At 33.0% G+C, this 17,879-nt stretch overlaps 1 protein-coding gene and 1 pseudogene across 1 annotated transcript; both read left to right on the forward strand.

Moving 5' to 3' along the window:
- The first annotated feature begins 1,193 nt into the window (after positions 1-1,193).
- LOC142617384 (TMV resistance protein N-like) lies at positions 1,194-2,847 on the forward strand (annotated as a pseudogene).
- LOC142617383 (disease resistance protein Roq1-like) lies at positions 2,023-14,461 on the forward strand. The gene is made up of 9 exons (XM_075790211.1): positions 2,023-2,153; positions 6,483-7,605; positions 7,779-8,048; positions 8,161-8,964; positions 9,055-9,827; positions 11,417-11,515; positions 12,429-12,484; positions 12,637-12,778; positions 14,146-14,461. Exons 2-6 carry the CDS (start codon positions 6,619-6,621, stop codon positions 11,493-11,495), a joined length of 2,913 nt encoding a protein of 970 aa, XP_075646326.1. The 5' UTR covers positions 2,023-2,153; positions 6,483-6,618; the 3' UTR covers positions 11,496-11,515; positions 12,429-12,484; positions 12,637-12,778; positions 14,146-14,461.
- Positions 14,462-17,879: the final 3,418 nt, after the last annotated feature.

Below are 17,879 nucleotides of genomic sequence, written 5' to 3' on the forward strand. Positions count from 1 at the left end.
CCATAAGCATAAAAACTAACCCACGGCCTAACCTACTGGGCTAGTGGGCTACCCATGAGCCTCAATAACAACGGATCGGGCCGCCCATTAGCTCGGCGGGCCGTCGGGTTTATGGGTCGGGCTATGGGCCATGGGCTATTTGATAATCCTTATGTCAAGCTGTTAATGGTAAGTAAAAAAGTGATATAAAATATTAACCTTAAATGTAAGTCAGTATTTATCGCTTAGACTTTGTTGTGAAAATATTATTTATTGTAGCCCTGTTTTTTAAAATTAAAAAAAAAAAAGTTAACGCTGATTCTTTGTGTTTGACTTTGAGGACAGTACGTTTCATTTAAGATTATTTTAATCTTTTATATATGGAGTTTCTCACTTTCAGTCTTTGACAGCAACAGGTTTGCGCTAATTTTGTTTAAATTTTATATATGTTCGTATTTACAAACCCTTTTTGTCGTTTTTCAACCTACACGCGAAGTATACTTTTACGTACAAGAAGTTTAAGTGTAGGACACGCTTATATACTAAGAAACAATAAAAAATTCAGCAAAAGAAGAAAAAAAAAAAGTGGTAGAGAGGGAAAATTTATAGGTACTTTCGGAGCACGAAGAAATGATGCTCCCTCCTCTCACATTCATGATGGACTCCACTATGAATTTAATAAGTAGACCTCACTATAAATGTGAAAAAAAGAAGCACTATTCTCCGTTTCGAGAATACTTAAAAATTACTCAGGGAGACTACTCACTTTACTTTGTTTTTTTAATCACAAGGACAGAATTAAGAAGCTACAGTGATAAAGATGTTTGCACTTGAATGCGCATTGTCAAAAAAAAAAAAAAAATTCCCACTTTCTCTTTTCTTTCTCTTTTTGTGGAAAATTGCAAAACGCGTAGAACACTGTCGGTGAAAAATTGCCAAATGTGTCGTCTAGGACACCCTCGGTGGAAAATTGCAGAATGTGTTACCGGGTGGCTCCTTTTCACAATATATATATATATATATATATATATATATTCAAAAGTTAGTGACCTTTTTTTTTTAATAATAATAATAATATAGGGGCTATAAAGTGTCAGTTGACTCATGACTTAATGGTGCATGGTTGGGATTTTCCTTATTGCAATTTTCCACTGAGGGTGTCCTACACGACACATTCTGCAATTTTCCACCGACAGTGTTCTAGGCGTTCTGCAATTTTCCACAAAAAGAGAAAGTGGGAATCTTTTTATTTTTTTGACAACGCGCATTCATGTGCAAACATCTTTATCACTGTAGCTTCTTAGTTCTATCCTTGTGATTAAAAAAAAACAAAGTAAAGTGAGTACTCTCTCTTTTTCATAACCTTTCTTATTTCATATTGTAGTGAGCACTACTTCTCTTTTTCCATATCAATTCCATATTTCCAGTTTGATTTTTCCTCTCTGAGATTCAATTCTAGTACACTAGTTGTAAATCATCATTCTATTGTCAATTTCCCAATCAAACGTACGTACTCAAAACCTTTCAAATTTAGTGCCCTCAACTCATCCGTGAACCTCCACTCGAATTGCAAGCTTTCATTCCTCCCTTATCATTCTTGTTAATTTCGTCACATCTTTGATCTTTCTTACCTTCTGCTCTTCTTTTTTCATCTTCTCAATCTTCAGTCAACAGATCATATCAATGGTTGTCTTGATTGATGAAGGAGCCACTTCTTCTTCTACCCTCCGATGGGATCATGATGTATTCTTAAGTTTTCAAGGTGAAGACACTCGTAATAATTTTACAGGCCATTTATACAAGGCTCTGTGTGACAAGGGTTTTGACACCTTCATTGATGATAGTCTTCAGAAGGGAGAAGAAATTTCAATGGAACTTGTTAAAGCCATTGAATCGTCAATGATTTCAATTGTTATATTCTCTAAAAATTTTGCATCTTCTTCTTGGTGCTTGAATGAACTCGTCAAAATTCTTGAGTGTAGGAGTAATGGCCAATAGGTTTTTTCAATTTTTTACAAGGTGTGCCCATCAGAAATACGTAAACAAGATGGAGAGTTTGGGATTGCACTAGCTAAACATGAAAAAAAATTCAAAGATGACAGAGAAAAGGTTCAAAGATGGAGGAAAACTTTAACTGAAGCAGCTAATTTGTCTGGATTTCCTTATAACAATGGGTATGTATTTAATTAATGACTATTGTGGTGTGCTTCTATTAGTTACATACTTCTATTGTTTTCTATTTATAAATTATGTTATCATTGCCGACATTGAAGATGGGGATCAAAGTGGTGGTAGTGGAGTGTGAGGGTAGGGGTGATGAAGGTGAACGGGAAGGCTTTTTTTTTTTTATATAATTATTTTATTTTTAAAACTGGGTTGATGCCAAGGATCTTAGTCAATAAATTATCATATGGCATAATACCATTAGATAAGAAGACCACTAGGTATTGTTGATGAGGTCTTCGAAGAGGACTAAATAATTTCTTTATATTCTAAATACTAACTAAGGTAGTTAAGCTATAAAGGTCAATAGTAGAATTAGAACAATTTTAACTTACCTAATCTTATCAATTATGACAACTCTGTTTTGTTATATTATTGGTTATAAGATTTTAATGATTTTGTTATGACTGCTAATAAATAACGAAAGTATTGTTTCTATCATATTTTATTAGTTTTTGAGAAAGTATAATTATTATCACATGCACCTTCCTTTCTTGCCGAACTTTGGCGTTTGCATTTACCGTTCCCAACCCATTAACCTATCACTAAGTACACTTCCTTTCAGCACCAGGAATTGGTCATCACTAGAAATTGGTCATCACTTTTATGTTAACATCTTTCACGATTTTACACTTCATCAATGTAAGGATACCAAATTTTATATATATATATATATATATATATATATATATATATATATATATATATATATTAACAATTTAAAATTAAACAGATAGAATAATCAACGATCATATTATACGTACTAAAAAATATTTCTTCCATCAAATTTCTTTTGTTTGAGATTAATAAATCTACCTTAAAATTAATATAATTAATCACATTTTCTTTCAGCCATTCCACCACATCAGTGAACTTCACGTTGTGGTAGTAACATAGTGCACGAGTAACACACTTAGACTCTTCATTGCATATCTTGCAAAGGGTGTTAGACAAAATATGTGGTGTAAGGTCCCAAATAAATTAGAGGATTGAATTTTATGATATTAGATTAGAATTATATTATTGTGCTTAATAATAGGTAATATTTTATAGTCATCTGGTAACTAAATTGAAAAATCGATGGGTTAAAACCCAAAAGTGCATGTATATGGTCTATAATTACTTGATCATGTAACTTTTTTATAATTTACTACTGGATGCTCAATAAATATTATGCTCAGAAAATATTTTTCATCCTGGGATTTAAGAAGAAATAAAAAAATAATAATGAAGCAAATAAACAAATCAATAAGGAGAATTAACTATTGAGGCCTTTTTGCTTCTCTTCTAAAGGAAAACGTCTTTTGCCTAAAAAGCTATTCAGACCTTTTAGCAGTTTGCTTGTAATTAAGGGGTGACAGCCATTAATCAATATAAGCACTAAAAAAAAAAATCCTAAAATGAACACCAAAAATTCCACCAATATGACACCCCTCTTCAAATTGCTTTTAGTTTTACCTTTTAATTTTTAAGAAGACCTATTAATTGCCTTAATGAATACAAAATTTAAATGGAGTATATCATTATTTACAAATTACAATTATCTGTCCTATAATATAATTACAGGAAGCCTTATGCATTTGTGGTGAATAGACTGTGAGTTTTTTTGTGCTTAGTACAGACTATTAGTCTTGCTTTTCTTTTATGATTTCGGCTGCACCTTTTCTTTAAATTCGCTTCCATTACGGTTCACTTTCTCTTCCTCAACTAAACTACTGTAATTCTCAAAAAAAAAAAAAAAAAAAAACACTAAACTATTGTTAACACCACAAATAAAATAAAAAATAAAAATAAAAAAAACAAAACTGTTGCCCTCAAATCTCCAACCCAGAAATGCCTTCTATACCTCTTCATCTTATCCACCACTAATTATATTGTTTCCATCCCAATTTTCAATTCTTCACAACCTTATCTCTCTTTTTCTCTCACACATCAATTATTCATTTAAGCTTTTCAATGTTGTATCTACCCATGAACATTCTAATTACAATCTACCCCATCATCCACAACAAATCATTTTGGTTTGGTATTGACTTTTCTCCACAAAATTACAATCACCATTCTGAGAAGACATGGGTTGTGTTTTTCAAAGAATTTTGAAGTTAAGTTGGCAATATGATGATCTAATCTTTTTTTCTTTTGATCTTTTTTCTTTTTCTTTTTTGAATTCTTGCATCCAGAATTTGCATGTTGTTTCTGTTGTTTTCTTTCTCTAATTTTCCAACGTATTGACCTGTGTAATTGTTAACTAACTTTTGATTGTTAGAGCTGCTTTATTTGGCCATCATTGTTGTTGAATTTCTCATTGTTAACTGACTTAGATTTGATTAAAAAAAAAAAAAAAAAAGCTTGGGTTTTTCTTTTTATTTTGAAGAAAATGGTGGATTTATAAATATTTGTAGAGCAATATTGACATCATAGTAGTCTCTAAATCTTTAGTGTTACAACTTGCAATTTTGTTATTGTTGCATCCCAATCTCAAAACCCTCCATCAGATTTCTTGCTTCTCTTAGCTTTCTTGGTAAGCTTAGGTGAAATACTTAGCACATGTGCTCCTGTAATAGGTATTTGATAGTCACTGATAAAGAACCTATGGTGATATACTTAGCATAAGCTCCTAAAATGGGTATTTGGTAGTCACGGATAAAGTAGTGATATTCTGTACAATTGCTTAAATGTTTGCATATCTAAGTATTTTATGTTACTCCTTAGTATTAGTTGGAGTGTTGTATATCTTTGATGGACTATCTTCTTAGGAGCTTGAACTATATAAAAAAAATGGAAAACAAATCAACTTAATTTGGCTGTAAAATCTGCTGTTTAAATGTCAAAATTGTTATTACAAAGAATTATTTTATTTTCCTTTGGGGTGTACGAGACAAATGCAATCCAAGCAGTTATGCATGCAACATTGGAATATAAATCCTCTAACTAACTCTTTTTTCTTTTCTTTTTTTTTCTTCTTTTTTTTTTTTTTCCATTTTTTGTTCCAACAATCACAACTAGCCATGTATTCACTTGACTTTCTTTATAAAATAAACAAAGTTAAGAATGAAAAAAAATCTAACGCATGGCAATTCAAACGGATAGAGGATTTGTATTTGTAATATAGAATATAATTTCATATGACATTTGAATGTATAAATTTAAAACTTAAAAGTTTTCCATGAATCACATTGGTTAATAACTAGAATCATATATAATAGATGGAGGAAGTTACAAAAGGTAATATGTGTCATTGTTTTATGCATTGTCAAAGAGACACATGTCACTATTATGTGTATCCACCAATTGTAGGGACCCAAATTTTATATCATATATTATGTACAAATAAATAGGTGCTAGAAATAGAATAATTTTAATTCACATGATGTTATATATTCAGACAATTAAAAATGAAAAAAAAAAAATCTAACACGTGGTAATTCAAACAGATAGAGGATTTATATTTGTAATATAGAATATAATTTCATATGACATTTGAATGTATAAATTTAAAACTTAAAAGTTTTTCCGTGTATCGCATTGGTTAATCACTAGTATCATATATAATAGATGGAGGAAGTTAGAGAAGATGATATGTGTCATTGTTTTATGCATTGTCAAAGAGACGTGTCACTATCATGCGTATCCACCAATTGTAGGGACCCAAATTTTATATTATATATTATGTATAGATAGATAGATTCTAGAAATAGAACAATTTTAATTCACATGATGTTATATATTTAGACAACTTTTCTTTCAAAAAATAAAAATAATTCTGACAACTCTTCTTCTTTCATTAATTAGAAACTTTTAAATAGTTTTGTGACCACTAAATGTCCAATTTTGAAAGTATACTTAAAAAAAAATTATTTACCATATATTCTACTATTAAATTGTAGAAATAAAATAATTTAATGTTAGTGTTAAAATTCAAGAGTTTCTCTCATTTATTTTTTAGAAAATTTTTTACAAAATTTCTTAATCTCATTTTGTTCAACTATTAGAAATGAGTTTCCAGTAAGTGGGTCTCCTCAATCCTCATCACTGATAGGGAGTTTCTGTCCAACCATTTGCTAAAAGCCTAGATCAAATTTTCTAGCCAAAAGAAGAAGAAGAATGTGCCAAAATTAATGATATTTCCTAATCTTTTGAATTTCAATGCCATTTAATTTAAATAGCAATATGTTAGTTGCAATCCACAAAACTTGACATATTGAATTTAGTTCATCTTCATATTTATATTTACAACTAATCCAACTCATTATATCTTTCTTATGCTCTATGCTTTGCAGTTACACTGAATCTGAGTTTATCGAAAGAGTTATAAAAGAGATATCAAGGACCAAATCAAATCATGAGCCATTATTTGTTGCTAAACATCCAGTTGGAATAGATATTCGAGCAGAGGCCATAGAATTGCTTTTAAATATGGAGTCAAATGATGTTTGCATGGTAGGAATTTATGGTCTTGGGGGAGTTGGTAAGACTACAATCTCGAAAGCTGTTTATAACAGAATTAAAAACCTTTTTGAAGGAAGTTGTTTTTTAGAGGATGTTAGAGAAATGTCAAAGATAAATAGTGACAAAATCCTACTACAAAAGACACTTCTTTCTAAGATCTTACATCGTATAGATTTGAACGTGTACAACGTTTCTGAAGGTACCAATTTGATAATGCAAAGACTTCATGGTAAAAAAGTTCTTTTAATTCTTGATGATGTGGGTGACTTAAAAGAGGTGGAAAATTTGCTTGGAAAATATAACTGGTTTGCTCCTGGAAGTAGAGTTATTATAACAACAAGAAACAAACAAGTACTAACCAGTTTGGGAATCGATCATCGTCGAATACACAAGGTTGAAGAATTGAGGCAATGTGAAGCTCGTGAACTTTTCATCAAACATGCCTTCCAAGCAAGTAAATATGGGGAAGATTATTCAGAACTTGTAGAACATATTATATGTTATGCCAATGGCCTACCATTAGCTTTAAAAATAATTGGTTCTGATTTGTGTGGAAAAAATATACATGGATGGAAAAGTACATTAGAAAAGTATAAAAATATTCCACATAAAGATATTCAAGAAATACTCAAAATAAGTTATGATGGATTGGAAAATTCTGAAAAGGAAATTTTTCTCGATATTGCATGTTTTTTTAAGGGTTACAAAAAGGATGATGTTGCAAATATATTAGATTCTTGCGAGTTATATCCAGACTATGGTATTGGAAAGCTTATTGATAAATGTCTCATAACCTTGAGATACGACTCTGGGTCACAGTATTACTCTTTGTCAATGCATGACTTGGTACAACAAATGGGTAGAGAAATTGTTCAGCAAGAATCAGAAGAGCTTCAACAACGTAGTAGGATATGGCTTTATGAAGATGCTCATAAATTACTAACTGGAAATATGGTATACATTCTTTGCTTCTCCATTTTTTTCAAAATATTTCTTTATTGGATTTTCCCTTTACAATATTGAACAAAATATAATTTGCTCAATATATGTTTTTTTTTAAGTTTCAGAATCTTTATACTTTTGTCAAATTCTATTTTGAAGCCTGACTAATTTTTTGTCTTAAGCAGGGATCAAAAAAAATTCGAAGCATAATGTTGCTCTCACCTGAACGAACAGAGGTGTCATTGAAATCTAATGTTTTCAAGAGGATGAAAAATCTCAAATTTCTTGTAGGCAATGTACATTTTGGTGAAGCACTTGATTATCTCCCTGAGTTAAGGTTTCTTGAATGGCGTGAATCTCCTCTATCCTTTTCTTCCAAATGTTGCCTTCCACGACAACTTGTTGCGCTCAAGATGTCCGAGTCTAACATTATATTGGAGAATGTAGTCAAGCAGGTATAAGTATTAGTATTTATAAATTTTAATTTCTTTAAATGTTATTTTTAAAAGTTGTTGAAGATAAATTTTGTTTTTGTTTTTTGATTTTCTTTTTTTAAATTTTTCATAGGGGTTCCAATATGAAAATTTGAAAATGATCAGTCTAAGATCTTGTGAATTCATTACAAAATTACCTGACTTGTGCTGCCCAAACTTAGAGAAATTGGATCTTGGCGATTGTAGAAAATTAATTGAGGTTCATGAGTCCATTGGATTTCTTGAGAAGCTTAAAGTATGGAATCTCGGTGGCTGTTCAGAACTTCAAATTCTTCCAAGTATGCTCAAGTTGAAATCTCTTGAATATTTTGATCTAGTTGCATGCTCAATGCTTGAGAAGTTCCCCGATATTCATCCAGAAATGAATTGTCTATTGGCATTGGATTTGAGATGGAGTGGTATTAGAGAATTGCCGTCATCACTGTTGTATCTGACTAGACTTTTCAAGTTATCCCTGAATAACAGTAAGCTTACGAATTTTCTAGTTGGGGCCAATAAATCACAAATGCAGGAGGAAGAAGATATTCCTTCTGCCAAATTGAGACTGGCGTGCAATTCCTCTAATAACATTTCGGGACCTACTGGGTTTCAGAACGTGACATTTTTGATAATTAGCCGGTGTCCTGGAATTAAAGGTGGATTAGATTCTTGGATGCAGCCCGATTACTTCCCAATATTGACATATTTGTGTCTTTCTTATACTGGTATTGATACCATCCCAGAAAGTATTAGTAGATTTACTACATTACAATTACTTGATATTCAAGGTTGCAAAAAGCTTCGGCACATTCCGAGACTTCCACAATCTATAAGAACTGTGGATGCACAGAATTGCTATCAGCTGGATACACAATCAAGAAGCAGATTATTGAATCAGGTATCTCTCTCTTTCTCTTTCTCTTTCTCTTTCTCTCTGAAGTTTAAGTTATAAAGAAACAAATTTATGTTATACTTCAATTTCTTGTAGTTTGGAGAAATTATAGGGATTCTACCAAATACAATCGCTCAAGCTGCAACATTCTTTGTAGTTGACGGTTATCTTATACTACCAGCAATTGAGATTCCAGAGTGGTTGAAATTCAACCATCATCAGAGTGTTGGAAATTCTGTATCATTCTTGGTCGGTCCCAAATTTTCAAATTTGGTTGTTTGTATTGCTATTCCATCGAAGTATAATATAGGGTATACTTGCGAATTTGACATTTTTATCAATGGTGAAAAACAATTCAAAAGCTCCACGTGGGGGGCGATTGGTAATTATGACCATGTATGGTTAACTTATGGGGAAGTGTATATATCAAATCCATCTGAAGAGAATCGCATTGAGCTTAAGGTTACTCCAGTATATATCTCCAAAAAAAAAAAAACTCCAAGATTTTCTGTAAATAGATTAAGGATATATGTAGAATGCATCTGTTGTCCCCAGAAACCCAATGCATCTATGGATCAATGTGCTTTCAACAATGGGGAGGAAGATTCAGGCCGTGTTGGAATCGGACGCCGACTGCGAAGAAGAAGCCATCGACCAACCCATGCTAGACGTCCCCAAAAACACTACCTGTCCCGCTTTGGATGGCTTCGAATCCGATTCCAACTCTGGAAACGAAGCTCCAAACCCTGGAGACGGCAAATAACCAATGGGTTTCATGATCAGGGTTCATCTTCAGTCCCCAATACCTTCTCAATGATGATACCAAGACCAATCCTTCTCCACCAACTTAATCCAACTTTGAAGAGAAGGTTTGCCTCCTTCTATTTCTCTAAATTTAAAGGCTTATTCATAGGATTATAGCTCAAGTATATATTGTGTTTCAAGTAAATAATTGCAAAATCAAACTGTTGGGCTATGTAATTATTATTTATACAAGAAGCATTTAATTTCTTTATTTCTTTTTCAATGCAGATGATTCCTTGTTGCTATTGAAGTAATTGGTAGGCCTAAGATCCCTTTTCACCTTGCAATTTGATTTTCATTTATTATAATATTTGTCTTTTTGTCTGCTTCTAGTGCATAATTTCTTCTTGTAAGTTTTTCTAATCTACAATTTTGCCAAATAATGAGTGTGCTTGCTGATTGTTTGAAACTAAAATTCAAGTCAAGCACACAACTGTTCGATGAAATGCTTCTTCAGGATATTGAACCTGTTTGCTTAGATGGCCTATGCTACGCATCAAACCAATTGTTAAGGTTTTATTCTAAATTTCTACAAAAATATTTCTGTTTAATTACTTATTTACTTATGCTTTTCTCCTGGGTTATTAAATTTTAATATTGTTTACTGTCATAGATGTTTCTTTGCTTTTGTTGATTCATTGAATAATATAACTTAGATTGTTCATAATTTTATTGAAAGATAAATGACATTGGACTAGGATGCATTGAACTGATTACCAGGAAAAATGTAAATTAAAATTTGCAAAAAGCTATGGTCCCAGAAGCCTTTTCTTCCGCAGAACCTGCCTTGAGAATGGGGCTCACTTCTTCATATTATTCATATTTGATTGGTTGAGGTTGAGGAATTATTTAAGAACATGTTCCTGTTTGCTTGTTTCTTTCTTTGTTAATTGGGAATATTTGAATTAATGATGATGTCAACGCCTTAACTTTGCCATTGTTGAGATAACAACTGTACCTACTGATAAAACATCTTTATCTCTTAAATTTTTGTGCTTAAAAATGATTCTCTAAAGCTTAAATTAAATTCTCAAAGTAGTTTTGAGTTGTGCTGTTGCCATTGGAAAACATGACAACCAGTAACTGATTTGGAAGTACAAATAAACTTATTTGGTCCCATGATCAGTCATGTTTTTATACTGTCAAAAGAGTTTTGCTTCTCCATAGGTAATCCTCAGATGGAAGAGCAAAACTCAGAGATATGGCTCTCACATGTGGGCTGCCCTGTGCAAGCTTGAACTTCCATTTAAATTCCTTATTTCCTTTGAAAACTACAAAATGATTGTCTTCTAGTGATTAGGGAGTTAGCAAATATGAATCTCATCACATCACAGATGCTTCTTGCCCTTCATGTGCTATAAAAGAGGAATGCCTGGATCACCAATTTATTACCTATAACTTAACTTGTGTGACATGGTTCAGATCACCACTCACCATTAGAAGGTACTTGAGTCAAAGTCAAGTCATAATTGTGTTGCTGCTTGGCTGGAAAGAGTGAATAAAGCATAAGGCTGGTGCAATCACTTCATTGTATTCTTTCAACAATCTTTGGGCTATTTGGATACATTGAAATAAAATAGCGCATGAAAGAATAAGTGTTAATGATAGATTTTGAAGTCCTAAGTCATAGTGCTTACCTTTATACTATTTGTAGGGATGCAGCAAACACATGGGAGGTGGACACTCCCGTTAAAACACCTAATGTACTTCTCAGCAGTTTCTTGGCAGTATAGCACATGATCAGATGTTGATGGTATGGATTCCTCTCTCTCTTTTCGTGATATGTCTATATGATGTTGTAAAACTTGTAGAGAATTTGGTAAATATAATTATTGTGGGATGTTTCATACAGTTGTATGTGTAATACATGAGGTGTGATGGGGATGATTCCACCAAATATGTTGTAATTGGATACCCATGTTGGGGGCTGTTTCTTCAATCAGTATTTTGGGGAAAAATGGGCAATTTCTTGAGATTATCGTAGTGCTTCGGTCATATTGGTCAGCATCTGCCCCCATCATCCAATGCGTTTGCATTTGTGCAGTTGTTTTTGTATTATTTTTCAATAAAGAAAAAATGTTTATGTTTTTGTCACCATGTCAAACTAAACTTTATGTCATTTAATTGTAAGCTTCAATCTTTGAACTTTAATAAATATAGATAGTGGGTTCAAGACACATGTTATATTGCGTAAATGATCCTTGGGTGTCTTCTTTAAAATTTTTTTAATAGGAATGCTTTTAAGCCAATTCATTCAAAGATATGTTTAAAACCATTTGTCTGGTTTTGAGAAAAGAAGATTGTCTTGAATAATCATGTTCTTATTTTTATATAGGGGGCAGGGGAAGGGCTGTAGTTTAAATGATTTGTACATCCTAGTATTCTTTTGGCTGTATAAAACGCTCAATGAATTCCCATAGAAGGGGTTGATACCTAGCCACTAGTTGAATCAGCATGTCTGGCTCAAGCATTCTCATGTTGAGATATGGTGCTTAAGGCTACCTAATACAGATGCATTTGTGACTGCTCTAAAAGCAAAGCAAAAGTACACACCAAGAATTAGTATTTGATTGTGCAATAGAAGTTGTAAGCAACACATGCTTTATAATTTGGATACAGTTTATTGCATTTGAATGGCTCTTAAGTTTTTCATAATTCTTGTTTAGATGGTGGAAATTGTACTTGGTCCTCATAAATGACTGATTTTCTCATCATCATTCAGGTGATCTTTCTAGCTTTTCTTACAAATTCTATATGGGCCATTTTTTTTTTTAAGGGAATATCATGGATCAACTATTTATAAATGGGACCTTGATGGGTTTTCATTATTTAATGGCATGGAATCTATTTGAGTGTTTGATTTTGATGATTCAGGTATCATGGAAAAAAATGGAAGTAAAGAATCTGATTTTAGCAGTTCAAACAAGTTTCTTTGCTGATTTATAGCTGGATTGGTGGTGTGGATCTTTCAATTTCATCCAATTCTTACACAAAAAATCATTTCAGATTTCTTTGGGTAATCCTGTCTATGACCTTCATTTGGCATCCTGATGGCAAAGTAATATTTACCATGTTGGTTGATTTTTTTTTTGAAAGGATTATGATGTATTTAATTTTTGTGTTTCATGTTTTTCTTTTTCCTTTACGGTCTATACATGGTAAGAAGATTGTAAAGTATTTAAGATTGTAGTAATTTGTTATGTCTCTCCCTTTACGTTTTTACTTTTGTTTCCCTAGGAGGACTTGGTGAGGATTATAAAGTATTTGAGTTTGGTATACTATATTTTTAGATTTTCTTTCTTAAGTTTTTGAACTTTTCCCTCCCAATTGTGTGAAACGAAGTAAGCAGAAGGCTCTTTGGTCAAAGTGAGAGAAACTCTTATGAGATATTAACGAATTATACAAAAATTGCATTTTTTATTCTTATATTTCAAGAATAAAGTAGATATCATCTTTATTCCATTATATATTGTCCTTTAAAATTGTTATTGTTGATGACTAGGGGTGGCAATTCGTGTTCGCGTGTCGGGTTCGTGTCGTGTTAAGTCATGAGTATTCGACTAAATAGGTCAACACTAACCTGACATGTTTATTAAACGGGTCAAGATTCCTCAATCCTAACACGACCCATTTATTAAACGGGTCAGTCGTGTCAACCTGTTTATCAGATTTTATCAAAATGAAAAATAAAAATTAGTGAAAAAACAAACAAATAAATATTTTTAATATAAAATTCAGAACTAACGAGTAACTGCATCACAAATTTTCATTCAAAATTAAAGTATATCCCAATATCACAAATAATCAATCACAATATGTCAAAGAAAATAAATCACAACAACTAATAAGTTTATATACCTAGAGTTTGAAGGGTATATTGGTAAAATATCATTTAATTAAACGGGTCAGACGGGTCAAACGAGTTCCATGTGTTCAACACTAACCCAACTCATTTATTAAACGGGTTAGCCGTGTCAACCCGAATATGACACGAACCCGTTAAGCCTCAACCCATAACCTGCTAATTTCGTGTCGTATCGTGTCGGGTTCGCGGGTCGTGTCAAATTTTGCCACCCCTATTGATGACTGACATGAATGCATATTCTTATGTTTATAATTGATGAATAAACATATCGGATAGAAGAGAAAGAGTGATAGAACCAGTCACAAGGGGTCCTTTACCATTTTATACTACCATACAAAGGAAAAATTTTATTCTCATGGTCAATATAACAAACCCTGATATAGATTGCCATGCCTCTCTTCCATGTAGAATTTGAATTTCTATACATAACCAAAGTTAAGGGAATCTTGATGTTCAATGTTTAGTGCCAATAACTTGCTGGCCGATTGGAACTCTGTATCATACATGTTCCCCTACAGGAGAGGCTAAATGAAATTGTGCAGTACTGCCCTTCTCCACATAGCTTAGCAGTACCTTGTGGCAAAGAGTGGAAAAGTTGAAATGGCAGCTACTTGTGGGAATGGTGGTTGGGTATGATATTTTTAGCGTAGGGATAGAGTTGCTGATTGATGTAGGCATAAAAGCATGGGTATGATGTAGAGTGGTAGATTTTTATTCATATTTTTTAACATCCCTTAATGCTTGTGGAATGGGTATCAAATACTGAAGGAGAAGAAGTTTGATTTTGACTATTGTTATGTGCAGATTAGTTTGGGGTTTTGAAATTTTCCATCTTAATTGCAGAGAAATAGGACATTCTTGGAGGTCTAATAAGCTTAGAAGAAGATATTGTGCACTCCATCAAATTGTAAGTCAAGAGTCAAGACCTATGTGGTTGCTAGAGGGAGGTTCAAGAACTATTGTTCTTTATAGAGCTTTATGTTGTGTTTACTTGACTCTTTTTTTGGATAAAAGGTTCATAATTCTTAGTGATAATCTTTGTTTTGGCAGTCATAAGTTTGCCACAATTTGCTTGCCTTTGGGCTTAGATTCTTGTAACAGATGGCTGTTTGTTGCGTTCCTTGCCAATCAAAGCACAAATTTGGTTGGTTGTGCTTTTAAACCAAACAGCTTTGTGCTAGAGACCTTCTATTAGTCATGTTTTGTAAGGTCTTTTTAAATAATCTTTGATAAATTGGAAGGTTTTCTTTTTTCTTTTTTTGAAGGGCCTCAAATAAAGTTGCAGTTAGTATTTATTCGATTAAACAAGTTGGTAAACAATGAGATGCACCTATGTCTTGGAGTGGTTTTCACTTGTTACTGTCTAATCATTGTATACCTATGACATTTCAACATTGGTTTTTTTTTTTAATCACTCCATCAAGAATATGATTACTGCTAATTTTCATTCAAACAGTGAATGGTTTTCAAGTAAAATTGAAAATTTCTAGTTTCTGGATAGCGGATTTTGTATCTGTTTTTAATAATAATTGTAGTTTAAGAACTTTTTATTTCTTTTGGTGGGATACTCTCTTGATAGCATCCCTCTTAATCCAAATTACATCATCCACAATGGCCTGCCTTTTAGAACCGAAAGTTTCTCTTCTCTACCAATATGTTCTTATTGCCCCAAAAAGGTGCAAATTTCATTAAATTACTAGATTATGTACATCATCTTATTCATAAATCCAAAGATATGTTAATTTGGAGATCTGACAAGGCATGTGTGTACTATTAAATCCAGTTGTCACTTATTCATTTCAAAGCTCTCCCTCATGAATTGAATCTCTTCTTCTTCGTCAAATATGTAGCTTCTTGGCACTACTAATATAAATAAAGTTAGTTTGTCCTAATTTTCCATTTTTTCTTTTCAAAGCCTTGGTAAATAGTCTGCTTCTTGGTAATGCTCCTTTTATCTTACCCTCTCTTCGTGGAGAAGCCTTGGTAAAAGATTCTAATTTGCCCAAACAAGCTCTATAGCATCTGAAGAAGACACACGACATTGGGGGACAATTATACAATAGGAAGCCAACAGGGTATTAGTTTAGTTATGGGGTTCTTTTTGAGCAGCCAAAGCAAGGCCTCCTAGCTGGTAGCCGCCCCGTGGGGGCGGCTGAATACACAATCATTAATGGTAGCATAGAACACCATGCTCAAAATTTTTGAGATGGGAATAATTTCCTCAATGTTGCAAAGCAGAGTCCAATGAGCAATAGTGTGGGTTTAGGAATTACACCTTCTAACTACATGTAAATCTTGCCAACGATAGCATAAAATTGATGCTTAGCTAGTATCCGCTATTAGTGGTTCAATGGACTAGTGAGATTTGCATAGAGAACTTTGAATTTGTTGAATTTCATTTAGTTCATTTACCTCCATCAAAACCTTTCTAAAACAGAGCTTTGAGTGCTGCTCTTGCTTCTGCTATAAGAGGACCATCTATCTATCCTTCTTAGCTTAATAGAAACCATATAATGTCATTCTTATGGTCATGGCCATCTGTCGCAGCACATTTTTGGCTGTTTGTTAATGCTGCATCAAAGTTAACTTGGACAAAAGAGGGAGGAAGAGGTGTCCATGTTCTGGTACATTTGTACAACAGTAGTGGATTCCCAGGCTTGCAAATGAGTTTTTGTAGTTTGAGGTGTGCTCCCTGCCTTGGATCAGTTGTAATCCTATGTACCATCTGTCTACTCCTTTGCATCTAAATTACATCACAACATATGTTAGCATACATTGATAAACATTTTAACTCTTCTAGTAGTAGTGGGACCTTGATGGAGCTTTTGTACTGAACACTATTCAGATCCATTCCTCCATAGATGACAGGTTGAGCTCTTCAATTCTAAAAGGTCGTTGGGGGTGACCACAAATTCCGAGTCACTAGGCACTTTGAGAATAGGTGCTCTATGGACTCCTGGGCTGCATTACACATCATGCAGTTTAGGTCTTCCATTGAAAATATCAGGTTTAGCATCACTTATTGTTATGGGATTTATCCGCAGAATTTTAATTGTCATGAATTTTGAGTCTCCACGACTTCTTCCATTTTACTTTAGGCATAGGACCACTCTCAATAGTTGTGTTGGCCAGTCCGATATACAGTTCTTGTTGAGAAGTCTCCACTCTAATTAGGGGTCTTGTAGTGCTTGAGCTAGCAGAATCTCCAGCATGTTTTTTTGTAGTTACTAATTCAAATATCTAGTACACTTCTTGTCTATTCCATCTTCATGGTTTTGTCAAGATGAGCTCAAACACCCACTTAATCGCCTGGCTCATGTGTTAAGGTTGAGGCAGTTTATATCCAGGTATGTAAAGAATCCACGAGGAGTTCCAAACATACACTCCTACTTTCAACAAATTTCGAAAGGTCTCTCTGCCGCCCAGGATTGACTTCCACACCCATGATCCCATACTAGAACAGGGAGCCAACATTAAGGTTATAGTTCTTACCCCATTTCTATCTTTGTCAGTATGCTCCATTCAAATTTTCTATCATTGTTCTGTTGATGTACTCCATATGTCTAAGTCTAAGTCCCATAACAAGTTTAGGCTTGAAAATGCTATCCCAAGCTTTTATGTAGAATCCTCTTATGTCTTCTTTCTTCCCCACCAGAAGTCCCCAATTATCTTGTCAATTTGTTTACAGGTTGTTTCAGGAAACCCTATTGTTGACATCGTATAGTTCAGAACTTCAGATAATGAATCTGATCAAGCTTTAGCTGTCTAGGAAATTTTTCTTCACTTACAATGCCGTACCTTTATTTGTATCTTTTCTGACACATGGGCTAGAGTATATTATAAACCTTCATTCTTGTGTCTTGTTTTCTCTATCTTTGTGTGAAGATTCGTATGAATACCTGAACTAAATAGGAGCTGATGTTAACAGTGAAACAATAGGGAACTAACTGCGAAGAATGATGCTAATAAGCCTAATATTAACATCACTAGTCGCAAACCGGCTCAATGCGAAAAAAAATTGACATAAATTTTTTTTTTTTTTTTTGTTAAGTGAAAAATGAGAATAGTAGTTGAGACTTATAAGTAATAGTCTTAAACCCATCTCAAAATAATGTGATTATATTGGAATATATAATATATATTATGTAAGTAAAGAATTCTACATCTTGATTTTTTGAAAGTTTTTTTTTTTTTGGCAAGGAAACATATTGCATTTTACTTTTAATTTATTATATATGACAAGATATTTGTA

The sequence above is a fragment of the Castanea sativa genome, chromosome 11, assembly GCF_040712315.1.
Source record: "Castanea sativa cultivar Marrone di Chiusa Pesio chromosome 11, ASM4071231v1".
Lineage (NCBI taxonomy): Eukaryota > Viridiplantae > Streptophyta > Magnoliopsida > Fagales > Fagaceae > Castanea > Castanea sativa.